We start from the raw sequence: 21889 nt of genomic DNA, 5'->3' as shown, positions 1-21889 counted from the left end.
CTGCGGCACCTTTCTGGGCTGCCCCGAGCTAGGCTGTTCCCATCCATCGGGTGCTCTGCCGTAACTGCCCCATGTGCCGTCCCGCTCTGTGGTAAGGGAGAAGCACGGACCTGTCCCCCTTTGTGTTGCCCAATGTTTGCCTTTGGGATGTGCATGGAGTTACAGTGTAGCTGCTGCATACAGCACCTGAGACTACCGTAGGCCATGATGATTTACTTGTGCAACCTTATCCTAGGAGTGCGTTGTTTCAGCTCAAGCCAGTTAGGTACGTGTTTAACCTGAGCTAAACCGAGTAGTCCTTACTAAAATATGTATCTGCCCTGGAGTTTGCCTCCATTAGTGGAGCTGGCCTATTAAAATCAGTTCAGGTTCATTGGTAGGCTAATCCCGATCTGATAAAATAGAGCTAAATTGGTAAAACTCATTTTTAACTTGAATTAGAATGTCCCTGCAGACTCTATATTGGGTAGGAAGGAGGAGGTTTTAACTAATTGCATTAGTTCCTACAAATGTCTTTTGTGGACCCATTTTGGCCAGCAGACTAAAACTGGCATAAAAGATGGTATAGAAATTTTGACCATTGAAAAACTCTGAGCAGGGACTGTTCCCACAGTTCAAGAATCCTTTGAGGCAGGGTGCTTTAATACTGTAATTCACAGCTTGTCTACAGGGGGAACATAAGAAAGTTAATCTAAGCTACCTTTTCAAGAAGATTAATTAAACCTCATTAGAACTCTGTATAGACACGCATTCTGAGAATTAAAAGTCTAGGAAGAGGGGCAAGTTAAATTAATGACACTTTAATTCTACTTTAGAGGCCTACGCACAACTTACCCAAACTGCTTCCAGTTCTTAATTTAGTGAATATTATTTCATCCTCCTGAGTGTCCCCCACCTGGGAATCACAGCCCCAGCAGCCTGTTGCAGCGTGGCAGGACACACAGCAGGGCCCATTAGGCAGTCACAGTGGATGAGCATCTCTTGGTGATGCCCAGACCACTGGGTCCTCCTGGAGGCTGCAGAGACCGGGGAAATCATACGGAGCCAGGCTGCAGCCAGTGGGAATGCAGGCACTGTGAAGCAGGCAGCCAAATGGTGTGGGGACAGGCAGGCGTGGCCAGCGCTGCTGTGGGATGGGAGCAGTTTGCCTGCACTGATGTGATTGGCAACGTTGTGGAGAAGTCCCACATAGTTACAGAGGAGCGAAACAAATTGTTTCCTGCATGAATTATTTGGAAGCAACTCTGACAGCTGTTTGCTTTCCTTCAGGAGTAGTTTCTCCTGGGGTTTTGTTGTTTGCCCGTTTCTCAAACTATGCTATAGAATTTTATTATTATGGGAAGCTGTGTTTCCATTTAAGCCACCAGGGTGATTAAATCAAATTGTTTAGAATTTCCTAGCCTCTGACATCTCCTTAGAAGGTGCATTGGGAAGGCAAAGAGTTGTGAAAGATACGGAAGGTCCTGCTCTGAAATGCCACCCAAGCTCTGTCCCCAAGCCTTTCCTTGCCCTTTCTGTGGCTGCTAGAGTGGGCAGCCCATGGGGACAGTGTGTAGCAGGCTGGTGGCATGAAGGCTTACGCGAAGACTAATTGCTTTGTGGTGCACTTCTTCCAAAATAAAAGGCTGTGCTTGCAAACTGCAGAAGACAGGGGAGTGGTTGAGTGAGGCTCTTGGAGTCGTCCCTTCTCCCGTGGTGAGTGGAGAGGGTGAAATGTCTTCTCTCAGTAATTTCACAGCCTTACCCTTAGCTCTGTTGTGGCTGTGGAAGTAACAACTGTATGGCACAGCAATTTGCGTACTGTGAAATTCATTAACTTGCCACTACCCAGTAATTACAGGCAATTAAAAGATAAACAGTTAATCAGGTGACTCTGCAGGCTTCAGATTATGTTCTTTGATTAAAATCATTCTCTCTTACCAGCCTGCTGTTGTTTCCAGTAAGTTACCAGCTCCTTGCAGCGAACCCCGTGGTGCGAGGTGGCACCCGTGGGATTGTCCTGTCCTGCCTGGGGGCAGGCACCTGGGCATTGCAGAGCATCCCCTGTACCCGACAGCCATGCTGCGAGCGAGGTGGCCAGCCAGCGCAGTGTGGTTTTGCTGAGAACCGACCATTGATCAGAAACAGAATGGGAGCTGTGGGGAGGGGATGCTGCCTTGCCTGCCTCTCCCTCCAGCACTGCTGTGTGAGTGCTGCCAGAGCCCAAAGCGCCCGGATCTGGTGCTTTTAAAAATGCATCGTCTGTTTTGAAGTTATTAGGCAAGGGTTTGTTCTTTAGTGCTCCTTAGTCCAAATGCAGTTTTGGAAAAAGCAAGTATACTGCAATTACGCAGATGCTGGCAAGAGGAGAGCCGTAGCTTGCCATGGATAAGACCTGTCAGAAAGGTATTTTGCAAAGTACAGATGTTGCACTGGGAGTGGCTCTCACATAAAGCAAATATAATTTCTATTTGAGCAGCTCAGAGCTGTCAGCTGCTTCTGTTACTGGCCTCTGTGTATCTCCAAGCCTCCCTTCTTGCCAGCACGGATAGATAAGAGCCTTCTTGTGCTGGGCACTGCGTAAACACAATCAAAATATGGTCTCTGCCATAAAGATTGTGCAGCCTGATAAGAGACAGTAGATATAAATGGATGGGCAAATGGGCAACACAACAAAACAAGAAGATAAACATACTAGAACTAATTTTATGACAATAGAAAGATAATAAAAAGATAAATCCCTCATTCCTCCTGTATCACTCATGAGCCTTTCTTGTGGTTTCATTGTTTAGCTGAAGAGTACAAAACCTTTGAAGAGGCAGCGGGGTATTTCCACAGTTTCTCAAAATGTCTGAATCATCTGAAGACAGGTGTTTACACAGTGTGATGCTAATGCAGCTCCGCTAAAGCCCCTGTGTACCAGAGGAGGGACTGGGCAGTAGTTTGGTCTGAAAAGTTACAGAATATGGTTATGTATTTTGCAGTGGTTTTAACATTTAAAAGCAAAGCAAGTAGAAGGTTTCCTTCGGGAGGTAGCTGTGTGCTGTTAAGCAAATTAACAGAAAGCATCAGTGAGCTTTGAAAACAAGTAACTTTCATTTCAGTAGCAGGGTCGTATCTTCAAGCTGTACGTCAGAGCATCTGTTGATTTCAACTGTGCGGTTTTGTACTCCACACTGATCTACCACAGCTCTTGCAAGAGCTGCTGCGTGGCTGGCTCTTGCTGCAGCGTGGAGTTGTCAGTGTGACAGGTGACCAAGGTGAAGAAGGGATGGCCATCCTTTTAGAACCACTTCTGGTGGTCACATCCTTAACCCTTGTACTGTTTTTGCCCAAGGAGTACGCAGCTCACTGCTCTGGCTCTAAATTCAGGTGTTGTGTGCTTGTGTTTCTTTGTTTCCTTTTTAGCCTCCACATACTGGATTGCTGAGAGAGGGTGCCTGCCCTAGATCCAGGCAGTTACTTTCCAGGTATTTTGCACTGGCAGAAAACTTCTTCAGCCAGGACTGGTAGGTGATCTGGAAGATGCTTCTTCGTGGCTCACATGGATGAGTTGTTGGGGATGGAAATTGTGTCAGTGAAATTGTTAAAAATAAAAAATAAAAAAATCCAGAACACATAGCTGCTGTGTCTGCTCAGTCTATTCAAGTGCTTCAGAAAAGAAGAAAAAAGTTGAAGCAGCAAGGAGGATGCTGAGGGATGAATGTTCGTTAATGATTTAAAAGGGGTGCGTGGCTATGAAAGGCAGTATCGGAAACTCTCACAAGTAGCTAACAGCAGTCAAGTTAATGTTTGCAGATCTTCAAAAGCATTTCTTGGATGTCTCTTCAGAAAAGCCTAGATGCACTGAGGGAGGGCTCTGCCATCCTTTTTTCTGTTTTGAGTCCTCACCTGAAAATAAATGCACAATGGATTTTCTTTTAATAATTGCTCAATGAGAAAAAAATCAGAGCCAAGACTACGGAAAAGACTTAAATGCTCAGAGTTAAAAGTCATAATTTCCCCGGCAAGGTTAGATAAGCTTAATGTGTATAGATCAGCCAGAACTTCAGGAGGGAGCCTGAAAGAAATGAGAGGCTTTATGCCCTTAGACATTAAACATCACATCTAAATATTCGGTGACTGACAGGGTAATCTCTGCAAGGGGCTGCACTCGCTTTTCTGTGCACACGTTTGCCTGTGAGTGTAATGTGGCAGTGCCACAGCATCTGGAAATGCAGACAAACTAACTCCAGCTCAAGTTTATTCCTTAAACAGCTCTTCAGAGACACTCACCTATGCATAGATTCATTTGGTGGGTTGTTTCAAAGTCACATTAGCTTATTTGACTGGAGTGATTGCAGTTCTCATCTGTGCCCAGGGGAGTCTCTTAGCTGCGAATCTGACAACCTCTGGCCCTAAAACTATGAAAGTAGAAATACATATCATTATTGGTGGTGGGTCTTTGTTAGCAAACTGGCTGCTCAGCTTCTGCAAGATCCTAACTACTGTATTTAAAGTCTCAAAGTAACCTCCTTACTTCTAGTCATTTTGTATCATTTACTTACCTTCAGTCTTCATCTTCTGCTTTGTCTTTTGCAACCTCATATAAAGTGTTTAATAGCAGTTTCAGGAAAAATAATACATTGGATTTCTGTGGGTCAGAGGAAGAGTAGCTTCTTCTTTGTGCTTGATCCTTTCTGGTAAGAAGAATCCTATTGCTATCCGTGCAGCTGAGCCTCACCAGCCTTTTGACTGTGTCTTGGTGCCACCAATGAAAGAAAGAGACAGCACTGCTTCTCACGCTGACATTGACAGAACTTGGCACTTGCTGGAGATTAAAGTGAATATGACAAGATTTTTATTTCTGAGGCAGTCACAGGGATCTGAAGTGCTGACTTCTGTCAATACTGCATTGGCAAACCTCTCTGCCTCTCCCTCCCATGAGCACTGTTGCTCATGGCAGAAATGAGACTAGACATGGTTTAACCCTTCAAATATTTAAGACTTTACCAGTGTGCCAGTGGTATAGGATAAAACAAAACGAGGAAAAAATGATGTGAGGAAATGCTGCTAGGGGCTCATAACAAAACAACCATGACTTATGTGGCTACATCTCTCCAACACATGCAAAAAAGTTACTGGTTTCTAGAATTGGACTTGTAATGCATAGGGCATGACCTTTAGTGGTTATAAAACAGTATAAAATCATTAACATAACTGGGGTTATTCTGATTCAAAGCAACTGAGTATTTGATGCCTAAGTCCTGCTTTTCATGTTTCCACCGGTAAATATACCTAGTTGCGAACACATGCTAGCATAGTTTTAGAGTTTCACTGAAAGTGGGCCCATCGTGAACTATTGGCCCCCTCCCAAGGGCTGAGGGCTTTCTCAGAGAGGGGAAGCAGTTTTCTTTCAGCTTGTCCTGGTCTGCAAAGGTGGGCCCTCCACTTTCCCCAGCCTAGGTGTGTTTTCTCACTCTGTCTTTGGGTTGCTACAGAGAAACCCCCATGGGTAAAGGGCATGCATAGTTCAAGTGGATCAGGTTCAGCTTTGTCAAAACAGACTTGTGCAAAGCAAAATGTAGTCCATGCTTGAAGCAGTTTTCATTCTGTTTTGAGTCTGCTTCCTAAGGGCTAAAATGTGTGAGTTGGCTGACTGGGATGAAAGTGGCATGAATCACTGGGGAAAACCAGGAGAAAATAACTGAAATTTTCTGTTCAGGCTGGCAGCACGGATGAATGGGCTACAAGCAGGACCTGGTAGTTTAAACTCCCAGTCCTCAACCAGGGGGTTTCTTTTTACCCAGATGTCTTTTCAAAAGACATCTATTGATCACATAGTCCCTCTAAGTGAGCTTCAGAGTTGAACTCAATGTCTGTATGGGACTTGAAGCTCTCAAATGGGAAGTCCTCCAGAAATGCTGAGCCTCATTTAAGCTGGTGGAAGAACATCAGGATTTCATCAACATAAATGGAAAAAGTTATCCCTCTTTCCATTTCATATCTATTCTCACCCTGTTTCTACCCTTTGTTGGCTTGAGTCACCCTGCCTGCTGATGTCATTTAGCCCAGCTTCACTAACTGCGACTAATGTTCAGAGTTGGGCTGAATAATTGTTGCCAACAGTCGAATCTTCCTTCATAGGACAGTAGAAGAATTCAGCATTGCACTCGCAATAGGAAAGATGCAGCTACACAAGCAAAGCACATAGCAAAAGTACTGAAGAAACCCACCCTCGTCCTTGTTCAGAGGATTCACTAGATCAGCTAGTTCTCTACTTCTGGGACCTCGTAATCCTATCAGTTATTCACCATCTTCATCTCAGTGGTTAAATAATTTCTAGCACAGATTCTTTACACTTAAGGGCTACTGCAAATTGCCATGCAGTAGGTTTTTATGTCACCACTTGCCAGAAATGCCAACATTTTCTATGAGAAAGCCCATATTGTGCATACCCTATTTCCTTTTTTGTTCTTCCACACACTTCACCTGCTCTCACTGTTAGCAAAAAAATGTTGAATTTAGTGAACTTCTGGTCTAACACTGAGTGGCTGATTCAATCTACTGTGTTGCCCTTGGTGTCAAGATTGGGAGGGCTGAGAAAAATCAGTTTTCACAGTTGATACCCCATGCGTTTACTCATGAATTTGCCTTTAGTCCATGTGTAAATGGAGGCCAGATGCTGCTCCACAGATGCAATTCCACTTGTATAACACTGAGGGATCCACTCTGCAGGGCTGATTCCCAGGGAAGAAGGTGGACGGTGGGGGGGCATGGTGTATCCACATACTTAGGGCATCCTCATTCTGATTATGGAGCCCAGACGGTTGCTGCAGGGGTTATCAGAACAAGATCTGTGAGTTTTTCAGCAGAGTATTGTGCAAGTTAGCTGAAGATGGAGAAGATGTGAGGAGGAGACTCAAACACGGTGGTGCTGAGTAGTGCAGTAAGAGCAGCAGCTCTTGCAGACTGTGCACAGGAGGACAGCCTTTGCTCTTCGGACAACAGTCAGTGCTCCTGAAGCTACTGTGGTATCCTCCAAAGCATGAGACTGGGTGAGCTTGGTCAATGAAAATGCTACAGTGTTTTAGAGAAAACGAGAACTGTACAGATGGGGACCACTCCTGAAGCCTCTTTTTAAACAAGTAAACCTTAGCGTAACTTCACTGCCAACGGTTTGACTGTGATCACTGCAAGGTCAGTAAAAATTAGATGATGCTGTGAAACATCTGAAGTAAAAAAGGAACAGTTTTAATTATGTGTGTGTTCAAAGGAGGGTGGAAGGATGCAGACCTCAAACCTAGAGTATGACCCATAATGTAACTGGGAGCACAGAGCTACACTGCTGGTGGTGCACGTGGCCAGAACCGGGGGCCCACCAGTCATCGTGTCCTCCTGCAGTGACTTCATGCCTGCCCTGAGTTGGGGTTGCTGCTACATCGCTCAAATTTGAAAAGGCTAGGTAGGAAGCCATGAAGAGCGTTACACACCCCAAAGTGGGTGAAGAGGCAGTCATGGCTTGTGAGGGCAGTGTTTTCCTCACCTCTTGCAAGCAAAGCTGCTGCTATCTCTCTGACTAAAATAACAAGCAGATCTTGCTGCCCTGGTCACCAGGGTGTATGCTGCAGTCTGTACACCTTTATCAATTCTCCACCAGCAGGGCTGGCTGAGTAATGTGTATTTTCACTATAAATATTATTCTGTCTGCCTTGTGGTATGTCTTGTGACTTTTAATTTCAGTTTTCCCTGGGAGTAGTTGGGCAACTATTATTATCCAATATTTGTCAGATTATTACCACTGCATGTGTGTCAGTCATACTGATTTAGTCCATTGCCAGTTAAAGAGAAAAATGCATTTCTCAATGTATTTTTCTTTCTTCCAAGGAATCTGCTGCTTTTAGGCAGAGAATAGCTACGTTTCTTAGCTGTTTTCCTGTGTGGTTAAGCCAGGGCAGTTTCTGAGGACAGGACCTCATTTTGTATTTGGGCTTGACCCTGTGAACACTTCCTGCAGCATGTTTCCTTTCACGTAGCAGGTCAGGACTGCTTTTTGTTGGTAGGCCAGGGTAGAGGCCAGTGGTTAAGGGTGCCCCAGCAGACCCAGGCTGAGGACGCCTCAGCAGCCTAAGGCTCAGGGTGTGCTTCTGGGCTTGAGCTGAGCCATGTACAGCTGCATCCTGCATGGGCAGAGGACTTCACTCTTCCGGGCCATCAAATCACCAAGAGTACTGATTGCCATGATGCCTTAATCCAGAAGTCTGGCTTCTATTCCTTTATTTTCAGAGTCCAGAAACTGGTAAATCAGGATTTGGCGGTTGGCCATTCCTGCTTGGCATCACCTGTGGTAGAACTGCACCCACATCAACCATGGACACTGTTGTGCCACCCTCATGTGCTGTGTCACTGCTGTCCCAGCAGGGCACCTGGCTGGGCTTCAGGAGGCCTCCTTGCTTTGCTCTGCCTGATCTGACCCAGGGGAAGACAGATACATATGTATATATATATATATATATATATATATATATTTTATTTAAAAGCTGCCCAGCAGTTTGTCACAGCTGAAGCAGAAGGTAGCCTTGTATACCAGTACTTACTCATGTAAACATGCTGATCAGCTAAAACATTAAAGCTGAAGCTGAGTGCTGCAGTCATTTAATCAATGACCAGCATATACTTCAGCATGTCTGCACTCGCAGGCTGGGCTGTAGTAGTCAGCCCATTATGTCACCATTATGCCTGGTTGTTGGGGTGCACTTAACACTGGAAATATCTTTTCACGTATAATTTATTAGGTAAATGGTCCTATAATACTCTATGCTAAAGAGGGAAATGAAAAGCAACTGACTGAGACCACCATTTCTGGCTGTTACTAGTGGGGGAAGCTATTAGAACTGGAAACTGAAGCACCTTTCATAAATACTGAGCAAAACTCTGTTACTGTTGGCCACTTAGAAGCAGTTTGGCATTTAATAGTTGTTTATGATTATTTTCATGCACAGAAGAGTGAGGAGTCATGTGGGGCAAGTTGCAGTTGACCAGAACTGAGCAGCATGCGGTAGAGGTGCATGCAGGGGGGCTTAGCACAAGAGCCCAGCAGATGACAGGGAGCTTGTGCAGAGCTAAGGATGGATGTGGGGTATTAGGACAGAGCAGGTGGCAAGGGGATGAAGTGAAGGGTTGAAACAAGAGGAGTCAGGTATGAGAGAGTGCTGGCCATGTGGAAATCCAGCTAAGACACTGACGTAGAACAATATGAGCCAAGCATCACCAATGCAGCCAGGAGAAGCTGGAGGCAAGAAAAACAGCCAGCAGCTAGGTTTATTCCTAGCCTCTTGGCATGCATGAGACATCCCCTTCAGGTGTGCCTGGTACACAGAGGATGTGACAGCTTTCACTGTAGCCTTTTTGACTCCTACTATTGTGATTTATGTGCTCAGTTCTCTGGTCTGGTCCCTTGCCTGCCATCAAGAGGGTGAGGCACTGAAGGATTTTTAGGGTAAGCCATTTTTCAGCCAGTGTAACCCAGCAATCCCCAAGATTTCAAGAAAGTTGGATGATGTGATGAAAAAAACATTCTTCTGCTTGTGGTTGCTGTGCCCACCAGAAGTACTTGAGAGGAAGATTTCGTCTGTTCCACTTAGTGCTGTGCTAACAAGCATGTGCAAGCAGGCTGCAATTCATGCATCAGCAGTGGAGAAACTCATGCTGCCTGCTCCATGGCCCAGGAGTAGTCTCTGCACATAGAGCTGTTTTATTAGTCTCCCTGGGCAGGTTATCAACGGTAAGTATTTGCTACCATTTTCTGCCACCAAACAGTAGTTTTGCTACCTCTTTGCCCCTAAATGCAGGTGGAAAGGAGTTGTGTAGCTTTGCGTCCAGTTTTTGGGGTGAGAAGTGAGAGGCATAAGCAGCAGGCAATACACAAAACCAACTCCCTTTCAGATGCATGTCAGGGTTTCACAAACCAAGTCTTTTCCATAGGATGTTTTGCATCTGCTTACAGGAATATGGGGAGCCTAAAACTCTGTCCAAGTTTAGCCAGGCTGTCCAACGAGATGTACCAGACTATCAGCAGCCTGCAGTTTCTCATGGCTGCGACTCTTTGCAGATTGTTTCACGTCTGGGTTCTTTAGAAGAGCCTGAGGAAGCCCAGTAGCCAATCGAGATGAGAAGTGATTAATTTCTGGGATCCTTTGTGACTCACAGCCTGAGTGCCTCCCCAAAGGGCCGAGCATGGTGCAACAGGGCACATGGTCGTTGGACTAGTAACGTGGCTTGAATCACTGTGTCACCTCCCTACATGTTTCTTCAGAGAAATTTGGAAGTGCTGGTGCTATCAGGTTATATTTTAAGTGTCCTTGTTACTGAAACTGAAAGAATTTCAGTTATTATGATGAACGAAAAGACAGAGATGCAGTCTTAGGGAGTACGCGGCAATAACTGCCTCAGTGCACGGGGGCAGAGGCTGTAAGCACACTTGCATCTGACTCGTGGTGACTTAGGTGGAGGGCTGATCTACCAGCCTTTGTGCCAGTGTCAGTCTTGGCTGCCTATGAATAAAAGAGCAAGACATTAAAAATACATATCATAGGATACAGAAATAATGAATTCTATTCTATTCTCATTGTGATTGTGGTTGTTTCATTGCCATGGTAAAAAAAAGTGAAGACATTTGATACTTTTTTTTTTTTTTGTAAGAAAAGTAGTGGCAAATGTTACTGAAACAGAGATTATCTTTCTGGCAGCTTTGCAAGTTGTATAGTCTACACTTAGATAAAATGTTTGTAATGGCTTAATAATAGGCTTAATAATATTGTTGTTAATACATGTGCAAAAGGTTAAATCAATAAATTTTAACCTCAGGCAGGTTTTAAGGTTGCATTTGAGGAGGCTTCTCAAGTTCTTAAATGCCTATCTGGACTGCAGTCCACTTCAGCTTGACCTTGAGGCTTAGAGAAGCCCTGTGCATTTAAGAAGGAGGTTGTGGCTTTATGTGGGCTTATTAAAACCCCCACTATTCTTCTGACTGTGTCTATTTATTAGCCATACCAAAAGATGAATTAATCACCTATTCTTTCCCCTGTGCTATCAAATGAAGCCCTTGTGTCCTTTAAAAAGTCAATAGGAGTTTGTGGTTAGCTTACTGCATTAATAGGGATGGAAACCTGAGTAGTTCAGTGCCTCCATCCTTGCTGGAATGACTATGTTTTTGACTCGTGGGGTTTATTCCCAAACACAAGGGATGACTGTGGTCTGGCAGACAGGGGACAAGTTCCAGATGAGAAGGCAGGAAATTCGTAAAAGAGCTGCCTTAATAACTTGTGGTCTTCCATGTGTATGACCCTTCTGGGAGAGCTCACAGATCTATGTATCAAAAACAGTAATGTATAGGGTCCCTTTAATGCTTTCAAACTTCTATATACCATTCTCTGTTACCAAATGATTTAATTAGAAGTTAATGAAGTCAGGGATTTGGATACTGTTTTACATGCAGAAATTCATGTCTACTGTCTTGATGCTGAGTACAAACCTTTTCTGTTTGCAATGATATTCACATATTCAGGACTCAAATCCCCATTATCCATGCCTTTAGAGTAAGGCAGACATAACACTGCACTACAGTCCTTCCAAAGATAATGAGATGTCTCTTGCATTTCAAAACAGTGTAACCAAGATCAGGATGTGATCCAGCAGCTACACTCTTCCACAAGTACTAAGGTACCTGCAGCTGTTTGATATTGAGCTATTTTGGCCCTTTTTTTATTTTTCAGTTGAGAAATAAATAGGTCAGGCAAGGCCTTGAAACAAGTTTAATAGATACATCTAACACTTTTAGAGAAGCATGAAACTCTCCTGCTAAAATGAAATTGAGTTCATGAAAGGGCAGACTTATCTTTTAAAATAAGTTTTTGCATGTCAGCAGAGCAAATATTGCATTAAAGATAAGGGTAGAACCTCTGTTTTACTGATAATGATCTAAATTTTTTTTCTCCAAATTACAGTGTAGTTACCTGCAAGCTAAGCAGCCAGCCTGCTAGATCTGACTTTTGCTTAATTGCTACTTAGTGACATACCAGACTACTAGGACATCATACAGTAAGTGTAAGAATCATGAGTTGCCAAAATAACAGGAAAACACTTTTTTTTTTTTTTTTTAATTGGTGACTTGTAAGCCATGCCATCCATTTCTCAGAAACTATTGTGATTTGGATAACAATCCCAAGTTGGCTTTAATCTAAAGCTAATTTTATCTGTATAAGCACAATCGCATACACATTTGGTAAAAGGCCTATAAAAGAATTCACAAATCTTCATGTATATATAGATATCTATGTAGAAATATGTAGAGGTATCTATACATCTATATATAGATACCTATATAGGTATATTGGCATATATTTATATGAAGCATTTGTAGCCATACTTTGCTCCATGCTAAAACTTCCACCAGAAGGTCCTTCCACTGAATGAGAAGGTGTGACACAAATGAGTGATTTCACATGTGGCACAGTGGACGCTGGAGAAAAGAGTTTGAATTAATTCTTGGGTTCATTCTCTCACTCTAGTGGGGAGAAGAATTTAAATGAACTCTTGGGGCTGGCAGCTAAAGCAAAACAGAAGCTTCCTCTGATGTACTAAAACAGATCTGCTTGAGGAGGTGTCCACCCCTTCCCTGAGAAGCTCCTCGTCCATGGTACAGCAGGGACCAACTGGCTGAAGGGCAGGCTGGTGACCAACCAAGTCACCACTTGCCACCCTGTCTCTGAGCAGAGGCTGTGGACAGGTGGAGGTGGCCCCAGCTTGCTCTGAGCCTAGAGGTGCTCTTCTGGGCCGCTCTAACTTGTAAATAAGTGATGCTGTCATTCGGGTCATGTGGAAAGGTTGGGTTTGGAAGTCCTTGCTGAATCAATATCCATTTGTACTTGTATTTGGTTAAACAGAGGCTGGAGGAATAAGTTTGTCATTGAATAACACAGCAGAAAGAAATGCAGGAGAAACGCCGTTTTTACATCATCAGTATGTGGTGTGCAGCCTGTTACTCTCCTGCTCTAACAGGGGCTGCAGCCGCAGTACTGCATCTAAACCATTAGAAAAAATGGATTAAGGGAACTGCCCTGTCTAGCACCTTCAGGAAGGCCGGTAACAATAACTGACACAGGAAGGATGTTACAAGTGGATATAGCACGGTTGTGCCAAGATGCAGAGCTGAAGGGCAGTCATCACAGCTCCAGTGGACACCAGATGTTTTATGACTTTTCAGTATGCTTTAGAAAGTATCCTGTGGATGATGGCAGAATGGAGGAATAAGACTAATGCCTGGCTGTGTTCATAGTGGGTGATTTTACATTGTAAAAGTGATATTTTGTGGCCTCTTTACTCGGCAGGTGGTAACTAAAAGAAGATGAACTGAAAAAGGGGCTGGAGACATGCACTGCTCATAAAGATAAGGAGTGGAGTTGGGTGCAGGACTGAAGAAGCTGCTGCGAGTGGTTAGGGAGGTGGGATTTTAAGAGAAGGGGGCATTTTCTGTGCCAGGTAGCAAGGAGGGGGGAAAAAACAACAACAAAAAAACCTTCTCAGTCAATGTGAGATGGATAGGAAATCAGACTGTTAAGATGCCACTGAGCAAGGACAGTTTTATCACTTGTATCACAGTTCTTCAAGCTGTCATGGTTATTTCATGGGCAGCATGGTATGAGAGGACTACTGGGTTTCATTCTCCACAGTTGGTGTTTAGCTACCCTCTTTCACAAGTACCAAAACTACTTAAGTGGTAGAAAAGTAAATAAAGCCTTACTACAAATTTAGGGTATGAGCAATGCTAAATATCACTTGTCTTTGCCACCAGTATTATATTTCACATTTGGGAAACTGGTTCCTGAGGTAATTGGAGTGGCCATCTGGAGCGGGTGGCCTCATGTCCTGATCTTTGTCAGTGGGTTATGAACTTGATGGGGTGATGAATGTGTAGTAGAGCAGTAGGCATGTTGCTCTTCTGAGGTCTGGAAAGATCTTGGCTAAATACCAGCAAGATGGGAGGGGGAATTCTGGAGCAAATCTCAGCACGAGAAAAGTAGCCTTCCTCCTGTTTTTTGAAACCCTTTCTCTGATGCAGGCCTCAGTAACTTTGAAATAATATATGCACCTTCACTCAGCCTTCTGAATTACTCCTGTGTTATTTTTATCTAGTTTTAATTGTTGGGATAGTTGTTGGTTCATTCTGCTGATATTTCAGTGTTTGCAAGCTTTCAGATTCACTACATGTGCCCTTGTATTCATATTTGTATTTGTGAATCTCCAAAAGTCTTACAGGACATCGCATGTCTCCAAAAATTGTTACTCATTATTTAAAGCCTGCTGAATCAGAATTTAGATTCTGTATGTTTTCTGTTGGATTTGTTTTCTATTCATAAACTTCTGTTGGGGAATGCCAGCTGGGATTCAGGCAGCACAGCAGCCAAGGGGTGAAGCAAGCCTTTCACAAGCACATTGCAGGCCGATTCTCATTGTAGACACTGTTTGGTGAATCACACTGAGCAGTAAATGTATCCAGAACATCAGGATCTTTTTATTTACTGAAGGAAGTGTTGCAATTTTACTCATTTGATCTTTGTGTTGCTCTCTAGAGGCTTTCATCCCAAAATGTTGTTTCTTGGTCTTTTTACAATAATTCTGGGCTATATTACAAAATCTGGAATTCAACTAAATTCAAGCAAAATTCTCATTGAGTATGACGTTTAGGATTTTAATTTTGCAACAAGATATGACAAACCTATATCATATGTGAATACACTTCAGGTAGCAAGAGGAATCCTGGTTATGAGTATACAGGGCTCTGCTCAGACAGCACAGGAGCATATATGCTGCAGCTGTAAGTGGAAAGGAACCTACAGCTCTACAGGGTTTGTCTGTCACTTCCACAGCCGTATAAGTCCATTTGTGGGTGGAAGTGCAGAGTTAGGAGCTAAGGGCAAAAGGTTTTTGCCTTTGGGTAAATCTTGCCATTCTTAGTTTTAATGTGACTTTTGCCTGGATTTTTTGATTTTTGCCTCCCTTGCGCTGGGGCAAGGAGAGAGATGCAAACCTCTTCGCTCTAAATTCTTTTTTGTTTAAAATATCCTGGAAGAAATAATCCTGAGTCAGTTTCACCTTTTCCTTAATCTTGTTTTATAGCTTAGATGGCAGTGACACCGTGTGGTACCAGCCACTGGTGCAGTGCTTGGCGGAAGCTGCTCATCTTCTGTTCAGGAAGCCAGTACAGAATTGCAAATAACAAAAAGTCTAGGGATGGTTTTAATCGATCTTTGCAGACCTCATCCTTTGTCCTCCTGGAGTGCCTTTGCACTAAGCAGGTTATACCGGGACCTGAAGGAACAGCCTGGAGCTGGGACAGGGACAGTCAGTCTGGGTGTTAGGAAAAGGTTCTGCACCGAGAGCATGGTCAGGCACTGGAACAGGTTCCCCAGAGCAGTGGTCACGGCACTGAGCCTGACAGAGTTCAAGAAGCATTTGGACAATGCTCTCAGACATAGGGTCTGGGTTTTGTGTGGTCCTGCGTGGAGCCAGGAGTTGGACTCCATGATCCTTGTGGGTCCCTTCCAACTCAGGATATTCTATGATTCTATATCTTTCTGAAAGCCTGGTTTTTAAACTCCTGGAAATAGATACTGTCTCCTTCTGTGCATCTGTATAGTGCTGTGTAGTGAGTCTCTGGTTCGACTCACATCTCTTGGCTTTACAGTAAGACAAATCAGGTGTAGAAACAAACCAGTATCACATCTCAGTGTACCTTGGCTATGTAATGTAATGAAAATGCTTGCTGCCTGCCTGCTTCCTCTTGTGAGCAAGGAAAGCTTGAAGTTGGAGGAGACAGCGCTGATCTTGTTTGGTGTTTTTCTTCTCTTTCAGGGGGTTCATGAGTCAAAAGGTGTGACTGAAGATTATTTGAAACTGGAATCCCTGATCCAGAAAGTGGTTTCACCTTATTTAGGCACATATGGCCTGTATTCCAGTGATGGACCCTTCACACACTCTTCCTGTATTTTGGGTAAGAATAACAGTGGCTCAATTTGACATAGCACAGAGTGCATCACCAAAACCTTGGTCCACAGTGGGCCAGGGCCCATGTGAGAGGAAACTGCCAGTACTAGCGCAGCATGGCTGTGCTCTTTTCCTAAGGTTGTGCAATTTACAAAGTCACAGTGACTTGCCAGTGACAGAAGTTGAAAGCAGATCATCATAACAGCACTTAACTGCTTTAAATCTATGAATCTGGAGTGGGTTTAGCTTTTCCATTCTACCTTTTAAGGAGGGAGTTTTAACACAGGATGCTTTATGGACAGCAAAAGGAGGGAGGAAGAAGCCATTTCAAGAGTGCTGAATAGTGTCTGTTAATTAGTGCTCAAAGATCACTAGGTTGTTTAAAGCAGGAAAGAGTAGGAATTTGTCTTAGAAAAGACTAAACGATAAGCCATTGAATATGTCAAATGTCCCTGCAAAGTGGAAGGTAATAAGCTGTTCTCCATTCCACTGGAGATAAGAAGAGTGGAGCACACATAGCAAGGGAAATATAGATTACCTGGAAGGGAAAATCTCTAATGTTGCATTGGTTAGGTGCTGGAATAAATGCCTATGGAGGCTGTTGATTCTTCACTATGATAGGTGCTATTTACATGCCACATACACAGCATCCATAAGAAACAAGGTGTCTAGACGTGGTGCTGCCTGATGGCAGAGGTCGACTGGATGACTTTCTCAAGTCCCTTCCAGATTATTGTCTAGGATTCCTTGTGTTCAGAAGCATTTGGTGACTTCTGTGAAGGCAAGATTAGGCCAAGATGAAAGTCTTTTGAAAATTTCCCTGAATAATTCAATCTGTTGAAAATGCAAGGGGGATGCTACTGTAAGTCAACAAGGAAATATGGTAGTACCCAAATATTTTAATGTAAATACTGTGATGGGCTGCTTGAATAGAGAAAACAGAGGAGAAAATAAGTTTGTGTGTTTTCTATGCAGCCAATTTCATCTATTTGTTTGTCAGAAATGGTCAATAAGGTAGCTAATTTTCCCCTGAAGCTGAATAGAAAAATGGTTATATTGCATAGGTGTTTAAGAAACAAATCAGTTTTATGTGAATGAACAGAGGCCGGTTATTTATGGAAAATGGTTTAGGATTACTACTTTGTATTCTGTGCTTGCCATTAAAAGCCACGAGAATTTAAGAGGAGCTCCAAATTGTTCTCTGAATAAAAGCTTGTATGTCAGGACAGAAAAAAATGCACTCAAGGAGAATAAAACTTCATTGAAATGGGTTATTAGAAAATAAATGTTATGTTGCATGAGTGCAGAAAATAGGAAGGTTTAGTTGGACTGGGCACTTCGCCTTGCTGTGGTCTGTGGTGTAGATCTGTAGGAATACCCCTGCATAGTTCTTACTCTAGTCAGTGAACCTGGATCCAAGGGAGCTGAGAGGTCTCTCTGCTGCTTTTGAACTAATGTGTCTAATCCTGTCCAGCTATTTTGACAGTATGATTTAAAGTTCCGATACATTTTCTGTGGGACTGATGAAGCCCTTGATCCCTTTTTTTCCCCATCTGGCCTGCACAGCCTTCCCCTTCAGCCAAACCTTGGTGTGACCAAAAAGCCAGAGTTCCTGTAGCAGGGCTGCCCCTTATCTGTTTGCCAGGTCCAATTCCTAATAGAAAAAGTCCTGAAGTGATCGTGGTTCAGTTGATTTTATTGCTGAGGCAAAAACATCTTCAAAATGCAATCTTAAGTACAGAAACTTTTTTTATTAGTAGCAGTAGTAGTACAGCATATGATTAGAATTTGTGTCCAGGTTAGCACCTAAAAGTAATCTGAGAAGAGAAAGGCATTTGTAAAAGGGAATCAAATGGTTTATAGGGGAAAGTGGGCTTTCATCCTAACTCAGAGGTGTTTTGTTTTTTTTATTTGCAGTGGCTGTGGTTGACTTCCAGGTTATAATTAAATTCCTTTTCCTGGCCCTGGCCCTTCCATGGGGATGGGAAAGTGAGAGTGGCAGGGAGAGAGTTTCAGAAGTGAGACCCAGTAGTCACACCACTGATATTTTCAGCATAAGTGAGGCAGAGTAATGAAATCTGCAAAGCATTTACATGATGATCATTTTGATCTAGCTACAGGAGAGCGCTCCAGACCTAAACCACTGGTGGAGGTTCTCCGTGCTGATTTGCTGCCACCTACTGCTCATTCTTCGGAAAGAACCCACTTGGTTAACAACAGCATTAATAAAATTACTGCTGGACCGAGTGCGGGTTTGTTTGCCAGCAAGGTTTCTGTGGGCACTGCCCTCCAGTTACCATTTCCAAATTCTCTTGGTGCTCTCTCCTTATGTGGTCTCCAAACAACACTTTGAATCAAAGTTTTTCTGTAATGATTTAGTACAACTGTATGTTGTAATCCATGCACCCCAAATTTGGAGACCTGATTTTCCCAGGGTAGGTGGCAGGTTCCCTGCTTTCTTAGGCAGATTGGTGGCACTGTGTCTGCAGTGCACTTTTGGTTTCATGTGAAGAAATGAGGTTTTGAAAGCACAAGTGGAAGTAAAGTTAAATAGAAATCAGTGCCACCAGTCCTAAGGCCAAAGTCAGCTTTCTACTAGAAATTAGTTATGACCTTTAAAGACAGAACAAAATTTGACTTTCTGTCATTGCTTTAAGAAAGTATTTGCAAATGTACATCAAGTCTTCTACAATATTTACTGTTTTTACTCCAGCAGTTGAAATTGTATGAATTTTCCAGGGAAGTTGTGGAGTCTCCTTCTCTGGAGATATTCAAGACCTGTCTGGACACCTACGTGGGCAACCTGCTCTAGGGAACCTGCTTTGGCAGGGGGATTGGACCCGAGGTCCCTTCCAACCCCTACAATTCCGTGATTCTGTGAATATAAGGGAATTTCCCCTTCTTTTTTTTTTTAATAGCTTTGGAGTTTTCAATATGATAAGGAAGTCTAGGAAATCTGAAACATATGGATCTATAAGACCATCAAAATGTATTCTTTTAAAAATGTCCTTTCATAGAAGAAAAGCTTATGAATATTCGGGCCTTGACTTTTCTTTTGAACACTTGTAATTATACATAGGAGGCTTTATTGATATTACTCTGTATCTTTCTCTGTTTATAGAGAAGAGGTTCTTCAGGCGCTCCAAGTCGGGTGACATCCTCGCCAAGAACCCCGTGGTGCGATCAAAAAGTTACAATAATCCACTGTTGACACCGGTAGCTGAGTATGAAACTGAGGGCATGGCTGCCAATGGAACTGGCATCCGAAGGCACTCCGTTTCAGAAATGACCTCCTGCCTGGAGCTCCAGGGGTACTCCAACCTCACCACCATAATGGACAATGGTTCCAAGAACTCCATGACAACCACAAAAAACTCACTGTCAGGAGATCAGGAAAGGTCAAGTGCCAGGTCAGTGGAATGCTCTGGCAAGCTCGGCACAGCTGAGCAACAGAAAGGACTCTTCCACTCGATGGATGACCCACACAGGTCTTTTGAGTTGGACAGGGACCCATCCTTGATTCCAGTTCCTTCTTCTAGCCCTGAGAACATAGTGGATCAGATTTTAGAGTCAATTGACTCTGATTCAGAAGGCATTTTTATTGATTTTGGCCGAGGCTGTTCCAATTCATCAGCATACAATGTGGACGTGAACAGACAGAGCATCATGTGAAGGACATCAGGATACAGACCCTGGGTTTTAATATTATGTATGAAAACTACTAACACGTTGAGCCAGACTGTGGACAAACTATATATGTCTAGGGCAGAACCTCTGTTGTAGGTTATCACAGGTGTATTGAAGTATATAAACACAACAGTTTACAACAAGCAGGAATCTGCTGCAGGGAAGAAACCCCAACCACTTCTCCATGTCCCCACCACTGCAGTCTGATTTCTTACTGTCTTACTAAACTTACGGATTCACAAACTGACAAGTGTCTGCTAAAATGCTGTTAGTGCAACTGGCAGTGTTTATTCAGTAATACAGCCTAGTAAATTACTGTGTTCACTATTAATTTTCTCAAGAGATTCCTGTAGAAGGGCAAGTTGTTCTCTGAACTGTAAAACATCAGCCAGAACACAGAACCATATCCTTTTAAAAAGAAAAGAAAAAAAAGAGGCTGTGGTCCTTCATGCCATAGAATATGGTGATAAAGAAGTCTCTTTTAACCTTTTCTTGTACATCTTGTATGCACTCCTTTGCCCAACAGTGAGTTAGAGTTCTTGAAGAAAGGCAAATAAACAGAAATGTGCTACCTGATGTCATGCAATGCCTGATGTTCTGTTTCACAGCCAATGCCTTTTGTCTGTAAGAGAGTTGTCATGAAACTGGTTTTTAAGACCGTGTTAATTTGCTCTGAATATGGCATTTTCAAGAAGTCTGCATACTACTGACTCACGGAGCATCCATTGTATGGAGAGATTCCAGCAGAATTCAACTTAATTGTTTCCTAAATAAATAAAAATATGGCCTCTCAGTAGAAATCCTCATTATATATTTATATTCTTAAAGGAACACCATAATACCTATACTGTAAATTAGGTATTGATATTCAGGGATTGCAAGCCTTGCAGCTCTGCTAATCCTGACCGCTCTCCACTGTTTGTCGCTAGCAGTAATAGGGTATGAGAGATGTGTCAGTGGTTTTACAGCAGATTGGTACATATGATACCAATGTTAACCAGAAATCCTGATGCCTGACAGATTTCGACCAGATGGCTTTGCAGTCTATGCAGTGCTGCTTGAGGTCTCTCTGTTCCAGGCATCTCTTCTAGGACTGAGAGGCAGTAGACCCCTACAGAGCTGCTCAGCAAAGATGGACATCCATTTGGTGTGGCAGGGCCTGGTGCTTAGCTCAGACATTCAAGGACTCTCCAGCTTTGCTCTGCACTTGTGCTGCTGACCCCAAAATTCACCAAACTCATCCCCAGATTTTGATTACTAGGCCTGTAGTGGGGCCTAGGCTCGAGGCCCTACTTCTGATACTTAATTTCCTTTGGCTTTGCTACTCAATCTTTCTGAAAACAGCTCACTCTCTTGCTACCTTCCTGCTTCCCTGCTGGAGTTTTCAGCCTCCAGGGGGATATCCAGGCTCCCCATAACACAGGGATCTGATAACCTCAGAAGCCAGCTGAGGAAGGAACCCCAGAAATCCGGTAGGGAGTTCAGTGTCTAATTTGTGTTTGGCGTCTTCAGCTGTGCAGCTTCCCCTACTTTAGGCACTTACATCAGACTTCTTTTCTTTTACACAGTGATAAACAATTTCTTTCAAGTCCCAGTAGTCCCAAATCTAACAACCAAGGAACACATCCTTGTGGGGAATATGAGCATTCAGACCCAAGCAGGTTGCGAGAGCAACTCCAGTGACTGAAGGAAACTTTGATGCTCAGTGAACAGAATGGCTTAGGAGTCAGGCGCTCTAGCCCCCTGGATGTACAACTTAAAACCACAGATGATTAGCCCACCCATTTGACTGCTTTCTGGGCCTTGGTGAAGCCTCTCATCCCACAGTTCTGCCCCGTGGCATGCCCAAGAGCACTTCAGTCCTGGTGGGGCTGAGCAACCTGGCAGCAACCTCACAGCCGAGGCTTCCCAGAATCCTACCAACTGGCATTGGTGTTGCCAATAGGAGTTTGCCTGCACTCTCTTTAGATAGGGAGCAGAGGGGGTCTGTAGTCTCAAGGCATGTTTGGGGCCACATTTGGCCTTGTATAAACCACAGGAGAGAGAGAGGAGGTCGAGCTGTACTTGGATCCAATATATCAAGGATCAGTGACTCCCAAAAATGGAGAGCTCCCATTCTGTTCTCTTTTTTTTTTTCTTTTTCTTTTTCTTTTTTTTTTTTTTTTTTCTCCTGATTTGTTACTGTCCTCAGCCCATGCCC

The 21889-nt window shown here is 43.5% G+C and overlaps 1 protein-coding gene across 11 annotated transcripts in view; it reads left to right on the top strand.

Moving 5' to 3' along the window:
- PRR5 (proline rich 5) overlaps positions 1-20263 on the top strand; it is a 90347-nt gene extending 70084 nt beyond the window's left edge. For all 11 annotated transcript variants that reach the window (XM_040564985.1, XM_040564915.1, XM_040564993.1 and 8 more), the window contains 2 exons: positions 15871-16009; positions 19124-20263. In XM_040564985.1, the coding sequence (XP_040420919.1) occupies positions 15871-16009; positions 19124-19674 (690 nt within the window). In that variant the 3' untranslated portion in view covers positions 19675-20263. The remainder of the gene's footprint in view (positions 1-15870; positions 16010-19123) is intronic.
- Positions 20264-21889: the final 1626 nt, after the last annotated feature.

Source organism: Cygnus olor, chromosome 1, assembly GCF_009769625.2.
Source record: "Cygnus olor isolate bCygOlo1 chromosome 1, bCygOlo1.pri.v2, whole genome shotgun sequence".
NCBI classification, from domain to species: Eukaryota; Metazoa; Chordata; class Aves; order Anseriformes; family Anatidae; genus Cygnus; species Cygnus olor.
This window is presented reverse-complemented; position numbering and strand designations above follow the sequence as displayed.